This window comes from Tyto alba, unplaced genomic scaffold (assembly GCF_018691265.1).
Source record: "Tyto alba isolate M040663 unplaced genomic scaffold, T.alba_DEE_v4.0 Super-Scaffold_22, whole genome shotgun sequence".
NCBI classification, from domain to species: Eukaryota; Metazoa; Chordata; class Aves; order Strigiformes; family Tytonidae; genus Tyto; species Tyto alba.
This window is the reverse complement of record NW_024881296.1, coordinates 14,763,889-14,787,144: the sequence shown is the minus strand read 5'-3', so window position 1 is coordinate 14,787,144 and position 23,256 is coordinate 14,763,889. Positions and strand designations below refer to the sequence as shown.

The window sequence follows — 23,256 nt, the reverse complement described above, 5'->3', positions numbered from 1 at the left end:
GCTCACACTGTGCAAACTTTTTTGTTGCAGGTTCCCTTAAACATGGTTACCAAAGCTTTTTGTTTTGGTTTGGTTGTTTTGTTTTTTTAAAAAAAGGGTATAATGGCTTCGGACACCTAGTTAAGCGGCCTGTTTCCCAAAAGTGCTGATGACCCAGGAGCTCCTATTCACTTCAAAGCGTAGGATTTGAGGATGTTTGTTGCTTTAAGATTTATGGTCTCCCTCCATCCTAACTGAGAGATTCAAGAAATTACAACTAGTAGCTCATCTCCATTAAAATTAGAAAGAAGTGCTAGACTGATTTGTGGCATCTGTTCCAGAGGCCAACACGTTCATGTCTTCACAGACCCTGCCAGAGGAATAACTAGTGTGAAGAAAGGAGGATACCCCAGGGAAAGCTTTGATAAGGGGCAACAGGGCACCCCACCTCAAAATCCACAGGCTGACAGAAGCAGCAGCACATGAGAGAGGACAGGCCAAGAGCTGTTTCTGCCTGCAGGCTAGCACTAAACAAACAAAATATTATTCAGTCCACTTCTCTGACTATATTCCTGTCAGTGAGCCAGCTTAACAAGATTTTGTAAAAACAGAATCACAGTCTGGGCAATAACAGTCAAAGACAGCATGTGGAAATCCATAGCTAAACAAAATACCACCATCAGGAGCAAAAACCTTGATGCATACAGGGGGCGGGGGGGGGGAAGGAGGAAGCCTTCTTAGCATGTAACAAAGCTGTCTGTCAGCCTGGCTGTACAACCAAACCTATAAAACCTATACAAACCCCCTAACATTTAGATAACAATGTCCACTGGGATTTTGAGGACTGGCAAAGTCCCAAAATAAATGTGTTATTTCACTCAAGGCAGGATTGTTTGCCAGTGCTTCCTGAAAATATGGCATGCTTCACCCATGAAAATTTTGGAGGACTTTCTCCTCTTCTGAGGAAAAAAACCTAGCAACTGTGGAGGAGTCAGGGTCCATAAAAGGATGCCAGTGTTAGCGACCTGAGTGACAGACAGGAAGGAGATTTCTACAATTGGCATTTGGTGAATTGCAAGCTATAAAAACTGTTTGGAGATTGCTGGGTTGTCTGTGGTTTCTAGGCCCAGCAGTTTAATTCTGTCTGTTACTGAAGTAACTTAGTTTGTTTATTTAAAAAGATTTATTTCAGAATTTTTTCACATACCAAATTAAAGCAAGAAAAGTGAAAAAAGATAGCACTTCTTGCTCTTAGTAGGTTACATTTTTCAGAGACTGCATAACTAGAAAAGTGGGTTTAATATCTCAAGTATCTTTACATCATTGGAAAAAATGATTACTTACTATAGTAGTTACTGTTACAAACTGCCTTCCTTCCACTTTGCCCGATTTATTTTGCTTTTGTGTACTGTCATTTTTGCTGCTTTTAAATCTGCTTAGTCTTTATTATCATGCATATATTGCTGAAACGTGTATGCATCTATGCTGAAATCGCACCTTCATAATCTAGGCCCTTGGTGACAATTTGTCTATTTTAGTTGAACTGGAGATAGAAAATCTTTTCCTGCACCAAAAAAGCTTTCAGGGGAAAACATAAGTAAAGTCTTTCTAAAAAAAAATTTATTCTCGTAATTCAAAGAATTTCATACATCCATTGCACTGGAGGTAGGGAAGAGGTTGGCTCTTTCTCTTAATTCAACACAAAGTCATATTGTAAGAACAGATGGAAATCTTGAGAGATACACATGAAATTTTAAGGCTTAACATTTAGGCAGTAGAAGATATGATTAAAAAAAAAAAAAAATCTGCTTTCTTTTTTGTTCTTCTGGAGCTGCTAAGTGCTACAGTTCCATCACCACCCTTCTAGGCAATGCTGCGAGGCACTGCCCAGCTGTCTGTCTAAGGAAGCACCCTGTTTGACCACACCAGCTCTGCTTAACTACTAATGACTCTACAAAGCCAGGTTTTTGACATCTGCTTTCAAACTGTCTCTCTTAACGGGATTTCTCAGTCTTCTTGGCTATTTTGTTTCTTGTAACAAACTGGTTTTCCAACAGAGTTCCCTAACTGGAAAAAAAATACATTAATTTCCAGTATTAGAAAACATGTGTATCCTCCCATCAACACACCAGTCTTACTAAAAGTAATAAATACTGGCTACACCCTCCCTGCTATGTTACCCCCCTTGTCCAACATCTTCATGCCCCTCAACTTTACACCTTTTCCTTTTTTAGCTGATCTAGATTTTGTTTGACCCTAAAATCAGACATTGGGATCTGAATTCCCTGCTTTTGAACTTCCCTATTCAGCAAGTCCTGGTAGCACACTTACATAGCATTTTTCTGTCTGTAGAGGTCCTTATACATTTTAAGGTGGCACTGGGAGGAAAGAGAAAAAAAAAAAGTCTCTCTAACTAAATGCTTGGAAGATTTTTTTGTTCAATACATGTATTTTCCATCTTTTATCAATATATATATCCTAGATAGATGGAAAATAAAAGGAAAATCTTGAGTGGTTTAGCAAGTTGAAACTTTAAATTATAACAGCCCTTTGAAAAGTCATTTCACATACTTGTTAATTTATTATGTCTTTAAAAGGGAAGAGAGAGACTGATCTTTGATAGATACTTAAGAAGTTTATCTGCATTATATTGTTAAAAGAAACAAGTTAACGCAAGAAAGAACACGAGGTATAACTCCACTTCCCTCGTAGTTTTATGGGGCTTTTAAGAGCAGAAACAGACCAACACTCCCATCTGACAGAAGTACTGGTTGGCTAAATTGGAAATGGAGATATTCTGGGCACGGAGCAAGTGAGTACGAGCAAAACCGCCCGACAGCATACCTTTGCAAAGAAGTGTATAGAAGAGTTACAGACCTGTAGTAACTGCTTGAAGGGCACGTCCACAGCGGCGGTGTGTTTTTCCCTGGGGAAAGGAGAAAGCACCAGCGCATTTACGCCACGAACTCTCCTCCTTCCCCAACTTCTGGAAGCCTCTTCTCTCTCAACTCAACTAGAAGGAACCTGGGCAGGCGGCTCTGCCTTTTTCGGTGCCGCTCCGTGCCCCCGTTACCCGCACCCCTCCCGCCCGTGAGCGGCAGCCCCCCCCAGCCCCCAGCAGATGGCAACCTCGGCCCGGCTGCCGCCCCACGGACCCCCCCCCCCGCCGCCCCCACGGCCGACCCCCCCCCCGCCTCGGTACCTGCGTGCCCGCAGCCCACTTTCCCTCCACGCGCGGGTCTTCCGGGAAACGTTTACATCTTGTTCCTATATGCCGCGCAAGCCTCTGTGAGTTTGGACTGCTAACTGCCTTAACGTGCAGAGGAGCGATTTCAGCTACCTAATATATTAAGTTGCAACGTATACTCAGAGATACAGCAAAGGGAGGGGGGGAAAAAGCCACAGGACTTAGCTTTCCGAAATAAAAGTGCGTTCAAACTTTCAACAGAATAAAAGGGGTATTTTCAACTGTGTACAATTACAATCTTTGGCACTACAAAATTATAGCTGTCATACTACTGCATGCCACTGTCGTGCAAATGCCATGATGGTGCTCGAAGGCAAATCTCTTAGTTACCAACAAGGCCTGAGCTGAGACACAGGGAAGTCAGCTGCTGACTGTCAGAGGAAACACTAGAGGTGAGCAATAGCCATAAAAAAATATTGAGAGCACCCCAAAACACTCACTACAAAAAAGGGTTTAAAAAAAGTCCTCTGACATACCACATATTTGCACATTCCATTATGCAAATAAATACTGATGAATATTGTTCCTCTAATGCTTAGGTTAATCAAGGCCAGCTATCATCGATGCACAGGTGAATACTCTATACTGAAAATGACCAAATTTACTCCTTACCAGCTCTCCTCTGCAGACTCTCACCCGTTAGCTGTTGAAAACAGTAAGCGCTGCAGCACAGTAGCAGCAAAGCAAAATACCACACCTGAAAAGCTCACTTCCCTTACTATGTAGGTACAACATTTTTTTTGAAGACTGTCTTCAGCATTAGGCTATATAGTTCAATTTTTCTCTTGCCCGCACAGACGTAAACAAAGAACAAAAATGAACAAATTAAAGATACAGGCAGAATAACCATAACTGATATCAGAATCTGCTCTCTTAACAGCTAAACCAAGGAAGTACCTCTGTGTTCCACCAACACAGAAGCTCTCTTGGCACCTGGGGACTAAACAGGGTGTTCCAGCCCCTGGGAAACTGAGCCATTTCATTGCTACTTGATCAGAAACCCTGCTACCCAGCAGTGTCAGTTATCAGATAATCTGCTCTAATGGCACTACCCGACTCATCAGGGCTAGTTTCATCATATCTTCTTCATCTTCCTCACTAAATGCTGATTTGCTGTTCCTTCTCTTCGCCGTCTTTGATAGTCCCTTTCTGCTTGTGGTTATTCCGTACAAATATAAATCAGTGACAGAAAAAGAGGGGCTGTGCAATTGTGGCAAGGGATACCTGCCCGGATGCTTGTCTTTTTGCCAATATGCAATTCAGACCCTGCTAAAACACATTTAATTCATACATCTGTTTGAGCATTTAAGTTTTAATTCATAAATACTTTTCATTCTGATATTATCAAGCAATAACACAGGCTCACAAACGACTTCAAAATACAAAGAACTATTGTGAGCACTGTGTTTTTAAGGCTTTGAGTAACTGGCACAACATGCATACACCTGGGTTGTTACCCCCAGGTATGAAACTCAGGGCTAACTTCAGCCAATAACCAGAATGAAGCTAGAATATAGCTGGCTGTAACACTTTTCCATGCTACACACTTCAAAAACCAAGAGCCTGCTTCTGTTTCTCAGACATCTCCAGTAAACTGAAGTTGAAGCCGTGCTTACTTAGTGACAAGTTAACATATTCAGCAGACACACTCTTCTGCTATCCAGAACAGAACTGGACAACCAAAATCCTGCAGGCTGCACCAGCAAACCACGAAGATGTCTTCCTACGCAACCTATAAATCCTGCAGAAATGCAAGGCTTCTTGTGCCATGTGTGATGCAATTAGTGTATCGGGGACATCCATACCAAGTAGGCAGGTATGACTCAGGACCTGCAGGACACAAGCAACAGCCAGAGGTCTGGAGGAATAGCCTGTGGCAGCACAACAGCTCTGGTGGCTCACAGGCAGGCAAGGCTTGCCCAAAGTTTTCATACCAACAAGAAGAAAACTATGTTAGTTGGTTGACTGTCGGTTGCACATTTTAAAAAACAGAATTTTATTGGGATAACAAAGAATCAAAGCATTTCTTAAGGTACAGGAAAAAAAAATGCTTTTAAAAATGTTTCATTCACGTCTCACTAAAACTAGACTATTCTGGAAGAGCTGCACTATGTGACTGAATGAGGTATCTGTCAGGTCTTCTCCAAGCTTTGGAAAATGGCAAGCATTCCAGGCACAGACCACGTGCAGGTTCATGATAAGCCCCTGACACACTCTCATTTTTGAGGCCTGGGTTGGAATGGGTTGTTTAACGGCAGGAGTGCAAAAGAGGTCAGCTCTTTGTCCTGCACTGACCTGTGATCCCAGCTCTGGCTTGAGGAACTAAAGTACTCATGTACCAAGTACAGGAAAATCTGATGTTATTTAGTGAATTTTATCTGCTACATGTTTTTTCTTCGTTTGTTCTAAACTATCAATTATTCAGCATCCAACTCTGGCTAAGCCTGATACTTTTCAGGGCTCACCAAATTTCTAAGTGTCATTCCAAGAAACAGACCCTTCAGAAAGCATCCTCTCATCCCAAACCATACAAGCCATAGCTTTTGTGGCAATGCTTCTGTGGTGGTACAAGCTCCCACACTAGTGATCAATAGGCAACCCATACCAGTTAAGAACAGGTACATTCACCTGCCTCTAGTAAGTGCTATTTGAGATGAGGTCTGAACATATCTTTCTTGTTTTCAGGAGACTGACATCTGCAAAGAAAATAGTTACCATCTCACAGAAATACCTGGCATTACTGAAAAAGTTCCTGCACAACTTTGCTTCTCTCTCTCACTAGTACAATTTGTTGCACTGAAATCTCAAGAATGCCAATGACTGATTTTGAAAGTTGGTGAATATCTAATGTATATCTAATAAGCAGCAAAATGAGGCAGATGTGACAACAAGCAAAAGGACAGTAAAATAAAAATGACTGACATACATATAAAAAGAAACTTTGTTTTGTTAAGGAAAAAAACAAAACAAAACAAAACAACAAACCCACAAGCAAAAAGCACCACTACTTCCTCCTCCTGCCTATTTGCAAAATCCGTCTCATTGGCTAAACACCAAAGCACTGCTCAAAAAGCCCATTGCTCCCAGTGGGAAGAATCCCGCTTGCATTGTAAGTAATACTTTGCTACCAAGGTCACGAGCAAACATGCATAATCCTGGCGGTTCCCACCCTGCAGAAAGGCCTGCAGGCACCCACGGTGTTGAGCAGAGTGGCAGGCATCCTTGGCACCCACCTCACAGCCCTCACCCTCCAAGCGTGAGGCAGCAACAGTGCCCAGAGCAAAGAAACACACCAGTGATACCTTATGGCACAGACAGCGTTTTGTAATTGAGAGGGCTAAAGAGAGAAACTTAAATCAGTAGCAATAATTCCACCCATGCCTGTTCTCATCTCATTTTTAAATCCAACATTTGAAGGATCCTGAGCAGTGAAGCGGAAGCAAACCTTTACAGTCCTGTCAAAAGCAGCGAGGGGAATAAGCGCTGATTACCCTCTGGATTCAGATGAACACGCTCACACACCAAGTTGAACAACACAGGGATCTCCTGTCTCAGGGAGGACAAGACTGACAGATGGTGCAGGTGCTCGTGTTCTCCAGAGGCAAGATGATGCTATTGAGACCCATGTGGACAGTACAAGATTTATGAGACAGAAATGGAACTGTGCCACCGACTGAGATATTCTGTTGTTGTGCCATGTCCCTAAACTCCTGCCTACTCTTCTTCACATCAACCCTATTTTTCTATTTCCCCCACCTCCATCTTGCAGCAGCTCCCCGGTGACATCCCATTTGCCCCCTCCCACACAGAGGTTCCCAGCATCACCATTCTGAGACAATTCACTGAGCTTCCTGGAGCTGAGTTCACAGCTTTAGTGTACGCTGACATACAGAACAGACATATAGATTATCTTAGATGAAGAAAGACTGTTGTGAGTCTGTGACTATTCACCTATTCCCTACCAACACAGTCCTGAAGTTTATTTCTGATCCAACATCAAAGGGGCTTGAAGATAGTGCAGCAAAAGTTCAGAAAGCTAAACAAAGAAACAATTAAACCACCATCAGTAAACTTTTTGGAACATGACAGTCTAAAGCTCCTTTTAAGCTCATGCAGCTCTCTACCTGCAATGCTTAAGATTTTGTATGCAGTGTATCTCTTACTGTAAATTTCCATATCTCATGCAGCACCAACCAAGGGTAATTCAGCCTCAAGACAGGTGAGGAACAAATCAATGGGTGGTGGTTGGAAGAAGAGGAAGTAACATAAGCAATATAAGGCTGGCATCACACAAAGGTGAGTTACACTGTGCAGCATCCTGGCATGTACACCAGGAAAAGCAGAAAAAGTATACAGCAGATGAATAATCAAATACATACATTGGTGTACCTGTCCTTCCCTTATGTGATCCAAATTTTGCCCAAGTAAACAAAACTGCTGAGAAGTCACTGTAAATGTACTGTTAAATCCAAGTATGAATCTGCCCGTGTGTGTGCTAATGTTCTTAACTGGTTAGTCATCGGCTGGATGAATTGCCAGCTATACATAAAATACTATGTTGAACCCACACAAAGCAACACTGCCTTGTGTCAACATTGCTTTCTTCTTTTGTTAGGTGATTGTCTACCTTTTCTAAAGAATTTTTAAAAAGCCCTGTAGAGAGTACACATTATAGTCCTAACCTCAGTACTCCATCGTTTTCTACACACACAAAAAAAAAATTTGTTGTGCAAAACCAGTTGGATCATAATATAAGGCAAGGACCTGTATCCACAGCAGTCAAAAGAAGCATACACTTACACTGAGGCAACACTGGGCATTGGGCCATCAAGATTTTAGGCATTCAGCTCACAGACTGGCATTCACAAGTCCAAGTCAGACATCAAAACCCACATCAATAGTGACTGACAGAGCCTGGGGCTCAAATGCTGAAGATTTTCCCTCTCACAGGTGCATTGACATTTTTCATACCCTGGCTGCAGAGGGGGGGGCTGGGGGGGAATATTTTAAAAATTCCTAAAGTAACAAAAAAGTACTCAAGAAGAACATTTCTCAAATCTGCACTCAGATGTTTTACTAACAATGATTGTAGCAAATGAACTATTGATTTAGCCATAGGATCCTGGATTCCCTCATAAGCAGAAGCATTTCACTGTCATCTCTCCAATGGTTAAAACTGTCCTACAAAATGACAAACTTTGAGTAACAGACTAGTAGTAGTCACTGCACTCACCTCCTCTGCACAGAAGAGCTCAAACCCACATCCCTCCACCTTCCAAGAGAGCAATGTATCAACCAGGCTATCGACTACACTGAGGGAGAATATTTTACTTCTCTTAGGAGCCTACTAGATGAGGATAAGAGGACACTCCTGAGGCTATAACTCTTCCCTAAGACAACAGCATGAACCAGGTGGAGAGGAATCCCACTCTTCATTTGCTTCTAAACTATGCGCTGTCTGTTTTAATTAATCTGACAAGAAACAGTAATCCACAAACAAATTTTCTCTCTTCCAAATCCCAGCCTCCTACCTTCATATGAACATATAACTTCCTACATGCACAAAACTTCAGTTTCACAGAAAAAAAAAAAAAAAAAAAAAAAAGCATTTACTACTCACAGACAAGAAATAAAAATACCCTTTAAGCAACTGTTCAAACTGTTAAACGAGACCGAGTCACACGATCTTTGTTTGTTCCCTTCCCACACACAGACTCCCCAGCAGATGAAAAGCAAGAAAACCCCCATTAGTATGCTCAGGAGGCAAAAACTTGGGTTTGCCAGCCTTTTACCAGGCAACATGGTCAACATCAACCAGAACCTATCAACGTGCTGTTCAACAGGCTGCATAATTAGGTGGGTTCTGGCATTTTCCAGTCACCAGTGCAGAGAGATGTTGTAAAACCCATCATGGCAAGGCATAACGAACTCCCCGAAATACAACCGGGCTGCATGAGGAAGAGCAAATCCTAAAATGGAAGTGATGCTGAGATCACTTCTCAAAGGCTTATATGACCACATACATAAAGGGGGGATGGATGAATTGATTCATGTCTAACTTTAGTGTGCTTGACCCCACAACCACGGTGTGCAACATGTGTGTGCGACTTCCTAGGGTGTTCTCTTCAAAGAGGAAAAAACCAAGTGCCAGCCTTCCTCCTACCTTCCCAAAGAAACGGCACGGTGCGCGTCTCCTTGCCTGCCTCACCAGCTGCCAGCACAGGTGGGACTGTCTGGGTGCCAGCGCAGAGCTGAGCTCCGTCTGTGGATCCGCTTTGTCACCCGCTACTGGAGTCAACCTCAGGAGGAGCTGGGACAGACCGTTTACTCTGGGGTTCCACAGGGGTTTGCCAGCCCTCTCAACTCAGCCTCCACTTCTGCCAGCTCCAACACGGAGTCTCCCGCTATCACTCCTCCTGGCTGAGTCTTTCCATCCCTTCAGCCTGGATCTGACCCGAATCTGTACCATTTTCCCAGGCACCTGAGGACAGGTTGCCGTCCCCAGATCTGCTGCCTCGAGCTCTTGTCCTTGTTGTGTTTGAGCCCCGATCAGAAGGATGAGAGGCTGGCAGAGAGCACTGGCGGTGTAGGAAAAGCTGCTCCTGCAGCTGCTTCTTACTGTTCTGTCCCAGGAGGCAGCTGTGGCTGCTAGCAGAGTTCTGCTCCGTGCTTTGAGCCCTCATTTTTAACACACTTTAGGTTGAAAAAGCCTTCAGAAAAACAAAATAAAACAGCAACAAAAAAAAGCCAAACCAACTTCCAAATTAATAACTCCTTTGAGAGTGTGTGCAGAGCAACAGATTTCCTTTTTAATCCATCATTTGATCAAATATAGAAAATTTTTTTAAAAAAGCTATTATTAGACACAGAAATGCAACAAGTTAAATGTCAAATTCTTGCTGCAAAACACAGAGAAGTTACAATAGCAAGTTACACTAGTAATAGTGCAGTAAAACGGGTGCACCTTTTTATCCTTCTCAAATTTTATTCTTGAGAGGATTCAAACTATTTATTTTTTTCACTGAAATTTCAAAGATAGGTATTTTTACCTGATGCACACACCTAGAACAGAATTTCATCCCCTCTGGAGGTGGTTAAGTGGTTAAAAAAAAATAGTGTCAGGATTTAGGAGACATCACACAGTCCTAAATACACAAAATACTTTACACACTTATACTTTAATCCAGATTAAGGCATAGCCAGTCAGTGCTGCAGTACAAATATTTGGCAATAGCTGCAGCCAACTGCTGTGGCCAGAAATGTATTAGGCAGAAAAGAGAGATCTGTTCGTCTCATGTAAATTTAATGTCAGAATATATTATCTGTGACTGCACTTCACAACTCAGCATGGCTTTGTGTGCAAGATAAAACGCTCTGATTTACAGCATTATAAATGTTTGCTAAATGCCTTAATTGCCCTCTCTTCTTTCAAAGTGCCACTTTATTATTAGCTTATGGAGTGTGCTATGTAAGGCAGATCATTTTTTCTTAATTCCTTACTGACACCTCAAAAATCAGTATTTTACTAATATTCCTTTGAATAAGAACAGTGTCTGCTTTACCTCGGCATCCAGTGATGAACAGCCGCATTCAGCTCCTCGTTACTATGGCAATATTACGTAGGAGGTACAGAAACAGACTGATGCTTTTATCTTCTCCCTTTGTACTTAGAATATACTCTCTTCCCCTCCTTTATTTTTGAACAAAACAGCCACAAAGGGGGATGGTGAGTCATTCAGAGAATCAAAACAAAGGTTATTTTATTAACTTTGTTGTTATATTAACTGAGGATAAATTGCAGGGCTATGAATGAGATATAAACACCAGAGACCTTAAGATATGATCTTGCAAACAAAGTATTTTCTTTCTTTTAATGAAAAAAAAAAGAAGAAAGGCAAGCGTTAGTGACCCACCCTGCTTGCTTCTTAAGCAAAACCAAACCCCTCTGCTGTTTCACAGCACCCAGGCAACGACGAGAGCAAGGATCACTCACACAACTTGCTGTATTCCCCTGGAAACAACTAAAACGGTCAATGTTGGTACATTTGTGAGTGTCAGGTGGGATGAAATCCCACTTTTTATGCTGACCCCATCCAAGAGACAATGGAAATAGGCTGCTGCGCGACTGCTAACACCACCTCCTCTGCATTCGTTTGCTTCTAACTAGCAATAGCTTAAGGTGTGTCCCCCACCCCAAAAAAAAAAAAAAAACAAACCAAACCAAAAACCTCTTCAGGTGGCCGATGCAATACGAATAAAGTATTCAGTCCTGCTGGGTGCAATCAGGATTTATAGCAAAACATCTCCTTTGCACCCGGCGGCAGCGGCTCTCCCTGGCCGTGCCGGCCAGAGGACGGCAGGCGCGCACGGCTGCCGGGCCCAGGCTGCGACGTCCCGGGGAGCGGGCGAGGCGAGCCACGCAGCACCCGAGCACCCCACGGCCGGGGATGGGCCCGTGGCAGCACAGCTGCCCGCAGCCAGCGCTGCTGTGCTCCGCCTGTTCTGCTTACAGTCTGCACTCAGCCACCAGAGGTGAGCCAGACGGCTACTGCCTGCAAATTTCGTTGCAGGAAAAAGGAAATAAAAACATGGGATTTTTTTTTTTTTTTTTTTTTTTCCCCCCACGGAATCAACTCTTCCAACTCGGGAAAGGTATGCTTTAGGATTTCTAACTTGATATACTACTTTTCTTCAGTTGCTCATTCGAAGAGCACCATTTGGCAGATGACTTCTTGTAGTCCATGGTTCTACCCACACTTCAGTACTGCCCCAGACGACCCAGTTCTCTTTCTCCTTTGCCCCAAGCAGTCTGTAGTTTTGACAGCTACACTTTCTTAATGCATGTTCCTGTGGCTTTTGGCATTTTTTAATTAACTTGCCAGTGCAGATAGAGATTCCGGACTACCAGATTTAAGCCTACTCTTCCAAAAATTTCATTAAACCCATAGAAGTAACCTGCAGACCCCACAGATTGCAGGATTTTTAACTTCTGATGGTATACAAATCAGTGTTTACTTTGCCATACTACTGTAAATAAATGTTGAAACCGCTCCCCCCCACACTCCCCAAGAAACTGATTAATCTTAACTTTTCAGCAAGGCATTTCCCATGGGCAGCAGAGAGAAGCACTAGAGAGACACATTCATAAGAACTCCAGAGAAATAAAACAAAAAGTACTGACAGTTTACTGTGGGTGGGTGTCTGACCCAAAACAAGTTTAGTGATAGGGTTGAGAATGCCACAACTTGCACAATAAGCTTTTCCAAAAATGCTGGGAACCAAAAACCAGTCCAAAACACATTGCAAACATCAACATAAATTCAGTATTTGCTATTTCACAGTAATTCTCCCCCTGCAACTTTGCCAGTTTTAAATTAAAGATACCATGCTGATTCCTAACAGTACTTGGGGCAGACTATTTCCCATTTTGACAGAACCTTATTGTAAGGTCAGGGGGGGAAATTAAGAAGCCATGAGATTGAAAGAAGTGGATTCATATTTTTCTTCTATTGGTAATTTAAAGGAATCCCTTGCTAATGGCATCTTGTGCACTGTCCTCCAGATACATCCACCAAGCCAAAGTATTTCTACACTAAGATGACCTGCATGAAGTCTACACACACCATTTCCCTCAAAGTTAAAAGCAGCTCAGTGACTACCTATGAATTGAAAAAAAAATAAGTCTCCATAGAATAAATGGTTGAATACAGTGACCAGTACAAAGTATCTCCACAAGAAGAACAGAGCACCAGGGCGTCACAGAGCTCCTTGCTAATGATGCTGGCACGGAGCACTTGGGCCTGTCCTGAGCAGAGATTTCAGCCACTGAACTGAGGTGGAGGAGGCACATCAACGTGTAGGACAGCTCACTTGGTTAGAGCCCTGAGATTCACTCTCGAGGTCTCTTCAGCACTTCACACGGCGGTAAAAAAAAAAAAAAAAAAAACAAAAAAAAACAAAAAACTAATGACATATAGTCACACACAACAGCCTCCTAGAGACAGATATTCGACTGTTCACTCATTTGCCTTGAAACTTTGTACTGGAGGGGTGAGGGGAAGAGGGGGGATGGGTTTAGCTCACGATCAGGAACGGTAGGAGAAGTTACAACAGCTAAAACACAAAACTGATTGCGTTTAAAAAAACAAACCACGACAAACAAACAAACAAAAAAGGATAAGGCACAGCTTCTTCCTGAGCACTATGACCCGTTTCCCGCGACGGAACGGGTCACTGCCCCGGGGGGGTTGGGCAGGAACCCCCGGCAGCGCGGCCGGGGCAGCTGCCCCTCCTCTCCCCGGCCGGCCCCACGGCGCCGCAGGGGAGCGGGAGCGGCGCCCACCCACCCTCCGTGGGGCCTGCCCCGCCCCGCGCTCCGATCCACCCACGCGTGGGCGCCTGGAAAGCTTCTTCCCTGCTGATCGCGCTCAGGTGCTTCACGCACCCGGCGCCTGTCCTTGAGAATTGGGCTTTTAGCTGCACCTCCCTCTCTTCTAATCGCAAACGGCCTCTGTGAGTTTGTCACTGAAAGCCTTGCGAGTTCTGTCGCTTAGCGTTGTTCCCACTCGGGTTTTGCTATTCAGAAAACGCCCTGGCAAGGAAAATGCTGCAAATCATTTCCCATCCCCTGGCTGCGTGATTTACCCGGCCGGCTGTTGGCACCACGCTGACGGGTGAAACTCAGCCAGCCAAGAGAACGTTAAAAAATAATCGGAATACAACAAATTACTACAATTTGCTCTCTTCTGTGCTAATTTATGTTTATGCTTAATGAGGAACTTTTTTTCGTTTTCATTCAAAGCTCGGCTTTTGCCAGCACTCAGAGGCGCGACGATGGCAGGAAATATGATGAAACTATCACATTCCTTTAGTCAGAGTGCTGAAAGCTGAACATCGGCTGACCCTCACCCTACAGTTCATCTCGCCACACGGTGAAACTAATTTGGGGAGCAGAAATCATTCTTACCGATTTTACTACACCTAGCATTTCCACCCAAGATGTGAGCCCTCACGGTAAGATTGGCCTAAGGTCATTATCTCAGGACACCGTAGTGTGAAACACAGACATCTTCAGTTTTTGACATCTTCAACTGTATAAAAAACAAAAGAACCAAGAAAGCTTTAAGCCATTCCAGAGCTCTCAAGCCTTCATTGTGCACTGCAAAGAAGGGGAAAAAAAATAGTTAAAATAATGTCTTTACAAAAAGCCTTTAACGACTCTTTCTTTTAAGGCTAAAAGACCTTATTTCCCGGCCTGTGCACTCATCTTACTGCCACCCCCGGGAACCAGCTTCCCCCCCCCGGCAGAGCCCAGCCCTTCCCCGGCTGCCTGCCGGAGCGGGGCGGGGGTGCAGCGCAGCGCCCATCACCGCAGCGCCCGGCTCTCCCTCCGGCAGCCGCGCAGCGTTTTCCCCCTGTTCTCAGAAGCAGCGAGAACATCCGTGCGTGACAAGCTACCTGTACTATTTCGAAACACTATCGCTTCAGGTTTTCCTCCCTGGGAAGGGAAAAAGAAACGTTCGGGTGTCTCTCTCGGAGGCCCGGTGCTGCCAGAGCCGGGCCGCGCCCCCGCCCCGGGCCCGCCCCGCTGCTGGGTGCTGGGTGCTGGGTGCTGGGAGCTGGGAGCTGGGTGCTGGGTGCTGGGTGCTGGGTGATGGGTGCTGGGAGCTGGGTGATGGGTGATGGGTGGTGGGTGATGGGAGCTGGGTGCTGGGTGATGGGAGCTGGGTGATGGGAGCTGGGTGATGGGTGATGGGTGGTGGGTGATGGGAGCTGGGTGCTGGGTGATGGGAGCTGGGTGATGGGAGCTGGGTGATGGGTGCTGGGTGCTGGGAGCTGGGAGCTGGGTGCTGGGTGATGGGAGCTGGGAGCTGGGTGCTGGGTGATGGGTGATGGGTGATGGGAGCTGGGTGCTGGGAGCTGGGTGATGGGTGATGGGTGATGGGAGCTGGGTGCTGGGTGATGGGAGCTGGGTGCTGGGTGATGGGTGCTGGGAGCTGGGTGATGGGAGCTTGGTGCTGGGTGCTGGGAGCTGGGTGCTGGGTGCTGGGTGCTGGGTGCTGGGAGCTTGGTGCTGGGTGCTGGGAGCTGGGTGATGGGAGCTTGGTGCTGGGTGCTGGGAGCTGGGTGCTGGGTGATGGGGAGCTGGGTGCTGGGTGATGGGAGCTGGGTGCTGGGTGCTGGGAGCTGGGTGATGGGTGATGGGAGCTGGGTGATGGGTGCTGGGTGATGGGAGCTGGGTGCTGGGAGCTGGGTGATGGGTGATGGGAGCTGGGTGATGGGTGCTGGGTGATGGGTGCTGGGTGATGGGTGCTGGGTGATGGGAGCTGGGTGATGGGAGCTGGGTGCTGGGTGCTGGGAGCTGGGAGCTGGGAGCTGGGTGATGGGAGCTGGGTGCTGGGTGCTGGGAGCTGGGTGATGGGAGCTGGGTGATGGGTGATGGGAGCTGGGTGATGGGTGATGGGAGCTGGGTGATGGGAGCTGGGAGCTGGGTGCTGGGTGCTGGGAGCTGGGAGCTGGGAGCTGGGTGATGGGTGCTGGGAGCTGGGTGATGGGAGCTTGGTGCTGGGTGCTGGGAGCTGGGTGCTGGGTGATGGGGAGCTGGGTGCTGGGAGCTGGGTGCTGGGTGATGGGTGATGGGTGATGGGAGCTGGGTGATGGGAGCTGGGTGATGGGAGCTGGGAGCTGGGAGCTGGGTGCTGGGTGCTGGGAGCTGGGTGCTGGGTGCTGGGAGCTGGGTGCTGAGTGATGGGTGATGGGAGCTGGGTGATGGGTGCTGGGTGCTGGCAGCTGGGTGATGGGGAGCTGGGTGCTGGGTGCTGGGAGCTGGGTGCTGGGAGCTGGGTGCTGGGTGCTGGGTGCTGGGTGCTGGGAGCTCGCCCGTTGCTGTAACTGGTCGTTGCAAAACGGCGATTTCTCTTTCAGGAAGTATCAAAGCCAAAGCTTCTCAAAAGCTCTTCCTCGCTTTACAAAACCACCACTTAGGGGAGGCTTTGCTTAAGAGAGGAAACAGAACGTGCCTTGCAGTACCTCACAAACACAACCCACAAAAGCGGAGACACACCCGCCCAGCTAGAAGGAGATTTTCTGCTCCAGAAAGATGTTACCCCGCCGCCCCTTCCTTCCAGGAGAGGGGGAGCCGCCGCCCCCCCCGAAAGGGCTCCATCAGGCGCGGCTGCGGGGGGCAGCCCGTGGGGAGTACCCCCCGTCTGGGATCGCCCAGGGTTCTGGTGAGGAAGGGCACGGGAGGGCGCACAGGCTGGGCGGGAGGATGCTCTCCCCTCAGCCCGGGGAGCGGGGAAGGTGCTGGCGGTGCCGCTGGGGTGGGGAACCGGAGACTCGGGCTGGAACCTGAGAGCAAACGCAGCGATGCTCAGGGCTGGGGCTGTTCGGTTAGAGAGACGGGGGCTTCACTGCGGTCTGGCTTCTCCAGGCTTGTCAGAAACAGCAGTGAGGCCGACACCATTTATTAGCTACCTTAAAAAAAAAAAAAAAAAAAAAAAAAAAAAAAAGAGAGAGAGAGAGACCCAGAATATGTTTTGTTTTGTTTTGTTTTGTTTTGTTTTTTTTTCTTTTTCCACCATAAATCATACTGATGTGTTTGGAGGAAGAAGGGAAGCTATCTACCCTGAAGCAAGTATTGATTATTTTAAGCATCCATGGCACCAGCTGCTCATAACTCTCTTTCAGCAGCTAAAAGGGTTATGAGTGGGAGGCTTAGGCTGAGTCACTTTGAAGATGGCTAATATACTGTGAAAATCAAATGTAGTGACTTCCAGGCTGTTTGTTGGCTCTTATGGCAAAAGCAGATTTATGTCACCTGAAAAGTATTCCTGAACACATCTAACCTCTTCACCAGTACAGACTTACACTGGGACACACGGGCAGCTCCACAGGCTGAGAATCGGGGGGAGCTGGCAGTGACTCTAGCCCCCCCCCCAGGGAAGTCCCCCCCCCTTGCCTTCCCCGAGCCCAGGCAGAGCCGAGGCACAGGACAGATGCTTTTACACAGCGTCCCGCTTGCATTTTCCAGTCATGCCAATGGCACCCTGTCCTGAACCCGTGGCTCAGGTGGAGGAAGGCCCAGGTTGACCTGGGAGCGGTGGGATGGGGGTGCAGAGGTGGGATGGGGGTGCAGTGATGGGATGGGGGTGCAGAGGTGGGATGGGGGTGCAGAGGTGGGATGGGGGTGCAGCGGTGGGATGGGGGTGCAGCGGTGGGAAGTTTCAGTTCTTGGCCCTTCAGAGCACTCTCACTCTTTCAGCAAGAAAAGGAACAATGACTATCAGTTTGTGGTATGATGCCTATTGGCATGTAGTTAAATAATGGATAGCAGTAGTGATGCTGCACAAAGACAAATGCAATGACTTGGGGGTTTTCACCACTGTCAGAACCTCCACAAGTATTTTTGTATTTTGAAGCCTGCCATTGGGCTCAGATGTCCATTATACCACATATTAATGAAGTAAATATTTTAAATTTACCTACAATTTTTGGATACTAGGACCCAACTATTTGCTTTTTAACAGGGAAAATACTGGGAGGTAAGCTATGTGCAAAATTAACAATAGTTACTGTTAGTATGTAGGAAGTAATTTCCTGTCTATTCTAGTATCACTTGCAAGATTTATGGGCATTTCAGATGAAAGTATTCAGAACACTAGGGGCATCGTTTATTGTTAAAAGAGAGCAGAAAGGTAGCAAATACTGAAAACAATAAAACTTGATGTGAAGGAGGTACTGTTCCAAGCAGACATTGGTTATATGACTCCAGGGAGCCCAGTAGCTCTTAGCATCCAGCCCAAAATCAGAACTGCATATCCTCATCTCAAAATAAGCCCATCTCAGGCCCACTTCCAATTACCATGTACGATGACTTACCCAACACAAAAGATTTTAGCTGAATGATTTCTGTGGAGCTTTGTTCAAATTAATACTTCGGGGGAAAAAAAAAAAATCTATCCAGGCAGTTTCCAAGTTCTCAAATTCTTCTTGCTAGTGTTTTTTGAGCAGGTTCCTCCTTTGTCAAACTTGGCAGTCCCCTTCAATCCCCCTCGCCCCAAGTCATGCTGTATTTGCTTCTGTTGTGCATTCAAATTTATTGAATTTCCTGCTGCACTTCAGACTCTGAACAAAGCAGCTTTCAGCCTCACAAGTAAGCTTTACCATACTTCAGCTCTTAATGAGTGAATCACTTTTTGTTGCAATTGGAGATACTGGTCATAGTCGATACAAAAGCATGGAGCAGTTTTAAGGAACAACATTTGTAAGAGTCCAGGATGCTCCTTTATAACGTCAAATTCCCACAAGAGACACGAGAGGAAAACTCAGCTACAGCTCAACTATTACTGTTTTCCTCATTGTTAGGAGAGGTGGGGAAAAAAAAAAAAAAAAAAAAAAAAAAAAAGGTGGGTCTGATATTAATCTATCTTAAATTAATTTTGTCAGGAAATTTGCAATTGTTAATGCAGATTTGCTTGAAGATGTTGCTGAAAATTGACAAATACAGAACTACATGCAAACTCACTTAAAATGATAGGAAGATGCATGTGTTTCACAGCTACCACTACAAAAGACTCTCTGCACTTGCTTAAAATAAATAGAATTACTCTCCATACATTCTCATGCCACCTGCTTTTTTCTCTGGCCTTTGAGCATAGCTATTTCACACTTGTATTATATTGGTTCATTATTTTTTCAATAGCTGAATCAACACATTCAATAAATAATTTTTTAATCAAAGCATCTCTCTTGTCAATCCTGAAGTTTCAGGGGGAAAAAAAAAACGGAAAAATGTGAAAATGTGTTTGAACAAACATGGAGCAAAAGGGAATATTGTACAAAAAGTAGCACAACCCTACATTACGCAACTAATCTACAGAAAGCTCTACCTCCCATGATTTAATGGAACAGTCAACACAGACATCATTTGGTGTAAACAACTGACATCTACATGAAACGTGTAATTCCCAATTCGGGGCAATAAACTGTGTTCTACTCCGCCGCGTAAACTGAACTTAACATGTTCCTACACGCTCAGACGTTCCTTTGCAAAACGTTTACCATCCCATAGTAAATAGCTAGGTGTTACATTCGTTCTGAGAAGCTGGGTAACGCCAGTACGAGCTCGGCAGTAAGCGGCCGAGACAACAACTGTAACCCGCGGCGCTTTCCCTTTCCCTGTCCCCGCGTACTCGCTGCCCCCCCCGCCCCCGACGCGGGGGCCGCTGACAAAGGATGCTGTCGCGCCGCCCCCCCCCCCCCCGCCCTGCCCTGCCGGCAGCTCGGATGCTGCCGAGCTGCTGCCGGGCGTGGGGGGTGAACTCACGCCGCCCCCCCCCCCCCCCCCCCGCCTCGTCCACCGGCGCGGCGAGCAGCCCCTGCCCACGCCGCGGCCGCCCCCATCCTCCCTCCCGTCGCGTGGGGCTCTCCGCGGGAGGGCCGCCCCCACCCCCCCAACGCGAGCACCCGGCGTGGACGTGGGGGGGGGGGAGCCCCCAGCCGCCGCTCCCGCTGCCCCCCCCGCCACGGCGCGGCGCTGCCCCCGGGGCCGGGCGGCCAAGGGCCGCCCCCCCGCCCGCCGGGAAGCCCCGGCCCGGCGAGGGACTGCCCAAACGCGAAGCTACCGAAGCGCCAAGGCTACTGCGACACGAAAGTCGTTTATTCAAATAAATAAAAACGGACTTTTATGTACAAATATACAAAATCATTACGCACGTCTTATAAAGTAGTCAGAAGTATTTTTTTAAAAAAAAAACCAAAACAACAAAACCCCGAAAACAATAGATGGGGGGGGGGGGGCGAGGCAGGGCGCCCGCAGCCGGCTCCTCCCGCGCCCGGGCACCGCCGCCCCTTTGTCCCGCGCCCCCGCGGCGGCCCCGGGAGCTGCGCCCCGGCGCCCACCCCCTGCCCTCGGCCGCCGGGCCTCCCCCGGCGCGGCCGGCACCGCAAAGGACACGACGGCTTCCGACGGCAGCCGGGGGCCCCGCCGGGCCGCCCCCGCTCCCCCGCCGGGGCTCAGAGGGTGCCGAGGTGCGGCAGCGTCTCCAGCCTGTCGGGGCGGTCGCGGCCGGCCGCGCTCTCCACGCCGCGCAGCCACTCGGTGCATTTCCGCACCAGCCCTTCGTCCACCGCGGCCCCCGCCGCCGCCGCCTCCTCCTCCTCCTCGTACTCCTCGTCGTCGTAGCGGTGCCTGTCGTTGAGCAGCGAGATCTTCAGCAGGGCGCGCAAGTCGCCGCCGCCCGCCCGGGCGCCGCGGCGCGCCGGGGCCGTGGCCGTGGCCGTGGCCGTGGCCGCGGCCGCTCTGCCGCCGGGGGAGGGGGCGGGCTGCCCCCGCTGCCGCTCCAGGCTGCGCCGCTGCAGCACCCGGATGGCCTCCGGGGGCAGGCTCAGCGAGAAGCGCAGCGCCGCCTCCCCCGCCGCCCCGCCGAGGCTCTCGCAGGACCGGCTGCCCGCCCCCGCCGCCCCCGGCCGCCCCCGCGGCTGCGGCGGGACGGGCTGGGGCCGCGCCCCCCGCTCGGCCGGCGGCCTCCGCGGCGGCTGCCGCTGCAGGGAGGAGCAAGGCCAGGAGCTGGAGAGGGGGCCCGCCCGCTCCGCCGGCGCCCCCCGCGCCTTCCTCGCCGCCTTCTCCTCCGCGGGCCGCGCCGCTGCCTTCTTGGGGGCCGCCGCCGCCGCCGCCGGCGGCTTCTTGGGCTGCGCCCGGGCTGCGACGGGCGAGGCGGCGGCGGGGGGCGGCAGGACGGGCGGCAGGGAGGCGGTGCGGCCGGGAGCCCCCTCCGGCTCCTCGCCGCGGGCCCAGGCGGCCGCGCTGCATCTCCCCGCGGGCGGACAGGGCCCCGCGGCGCGCCGGGGCTGCAGCCCCATGGCGGGAGGCGGACGAGGCGTCCCCGGCCGGCGGCGGCGGCGGCGGCGGCAGCGCGGGGCGTGGGCTCCGTCTGCGCCGACCGCCGCTGCTTTTCCCCCGCGATAGCCCGGCCCTCCTGCCCGCCCCTCGCCCGCCCCGGGAACGGCCTTCCCCGGCGGGGGGGGCCCAGCCCCCCTTCCCGGGCGGCCGCCCCGCCGCCGCTGCCGCTCCCTTCCTCCCACGGTCCGCAAGCGTCCGAGCGTGGACGGGCGGGCTCCGGCCGCCGCGGTAAAGCAGCGCCCTCACGCCCTCCCCGAAACAATGGCGCTCGGAGCTCCTGGACCGCTCCGAATTGCCGTGGCTGCGGGCAGGCGCCCCAAAAGCGGGAGCAGACCGAATTCCAAAACGCACAAACCCCTGCGAGGACCAGAGCCGGTGGCTCGGGAATGGAGCTCCTTGCACCTGCCCTCCCTTTCTTCTGTCACTGAGGCAAAGCACATTGCTATGCACTTCTGGTGTTTGGGTGGTGGTTTGGTTTTGTTTTTTTGTTTGTTTGTTTGTTTGCTTGCTTTTTGAGAAGGCAGTAATACAGTCTCAAAAGTACCCTAAACAATAACAGAGGTGTGGAGAGGTTGCACGTAGTCACCGTAAGCAAGCATCTATTCCTGTTGGAGAATGGCTAAGGGAAAAGGGACATGGATCTAGAGATCCTCTTTGCGACGAGAGTCTCTTTTAAGTTAGCATGAGTAGGCCTCAGTCAGCAAGAGTGAACAACAGCAAGAGTGAATCCCATGGGAAAGTACTGACTAAGGTTCTGAGATGAAACATTCTCTATCTCGTCAAGGTTGGGAAGCATTCCTTGTTCTTTAATCAGTGGAGGATGGAGAAATGAGCATTCTTTGTTTCTCCTAAACTAACTTATTCGGGTCTTTCCCAGGGCTTGGGTCAACAAGCCCTGGCATGGCTTGCTTGTATTTTATCCAATCAATGATTGACTAGTAGGCATAATTAAGCAGAAGGATTATAAAAGGCTGTAATGAAAATCAATAAATTGAAGCACGCTTTATCACTCATACTGAGTTGGCTGCGTTCTTCTTCCTTGGCTGGGTCCTCGGCTCGCCCAGCCCGGCCTATTCCCTGTGAGTCCAAGATAACTATCACTCCAAAATTTAGTCTAAACCGTCATGGCATATATTTTCGACAGATTTTACTTCTAAGTAATATCTTAATTAGCGTACCAGAATTTTATCAAAAAGATGGGTTGGATGTATGCAATCCACAGGGATGTCTGTCTCTGTGGTTTCACACAGTCACAAGAGGTAACCATACAATGAGGATGCATCAAACTGCCAACTTTTGGAATATTCCTACACGGCTAACAAAGATAGGATGCGAAGGAGCTGAAGATCCTGATGAAACAACACAGTGTGTGCGCTCTGTATGCAGATGAAGTAAACGAATCCTTAAATGTTCAGGAGAGAAAAACAAGTAAGAAAGCACATGATGTAAGAGACCTAAGTATGTATAAAAGCATACCAGGACATGGAACTTTCAGACCTCAGTTCTCGGTATTGTGATCTAATACTCAGCGTTAACTTTGTTTTTTACAATAGTGCATAAATTAAAAAAGAAATCTGAATAACTAATACCATTCTAATTAAAGATTACAGTGAAGGTGACTGTGTAGCAGAACTGGTGGTCGGGGGGCAAAACCAACCCTGGAGCAAGCAGCTGCCCAGTCCTGAAGTGCCGAGCAGCGGGATGGGATCTCCCCAGGGCCAGTTACGGTCAGTAGCAGCAGCGACAGGGGAAGGGGCAGTGACAGCCATTTCCAGGATGACATCCATCACTACCTAGGCACATACATACTAGCGCATCTTCAATGCAAACTGAAAACTAACAGGAACTACAGCTTCACTCGTGATGGGCGGCGCTGGAGGGGCCGTCCCCACACCACGCAGAACCGCCCAGCCCCGAGCCCACTGCAGGGTGGGGACCGCCCGCTCCCCTGTCGCCCCCAGGAAGGATGCCTCGCTGGCAATTTACTGTTACTAAGCAGTGAAAAGGTGAGGCTTGGTCGACAGTTTAGCTGCAAAATCATGCAATTATCCTTTACACGGCCTCCCCGGAAGACGCTGCTGTTTTGCGCAACATACGCTGAGATTTAACAGGAACGTACTGCCATTCG

The 23,256-nt window shown here is 48.5% G+C and overlaps 1 protein-coding gene across 1 annotated transcript; it reads right to left on the bottom strand.

The window, feature by feature from the left end:
• Positions 1 to 19,846: 19,846 nt before the first annotated feature.
• PRR18 (proline rich 18) lies at positions 19,847 to 21,939 on the bottom strand. The gene has a single exon (XM_042795872.1). It carries the CDS (start codon positions 21,086 to 21,088, stop codon positions 20,243 to 20,245), a length of 846 nt encoding a protein of 281 aa, XP_042651806.1. The 5' UTR covers positions 21,089 to 21,939; the 3' UTR covers positions 19,847 to 20,242.
• Between the last annotated feature and the right edge of the window lie 1,317 nt (positions 21,940 to 23,256).

What these genes read in the sequence shown, in the direction of transcription:
- PRR18 (XM_042795872.1), bottom strand. Translation starts at nt 21,088, where the DNA reads ATGGGGCTGCAGCCCCGGCGCGCCGCGGGGCCCTGTCCGCCCGCGGGG.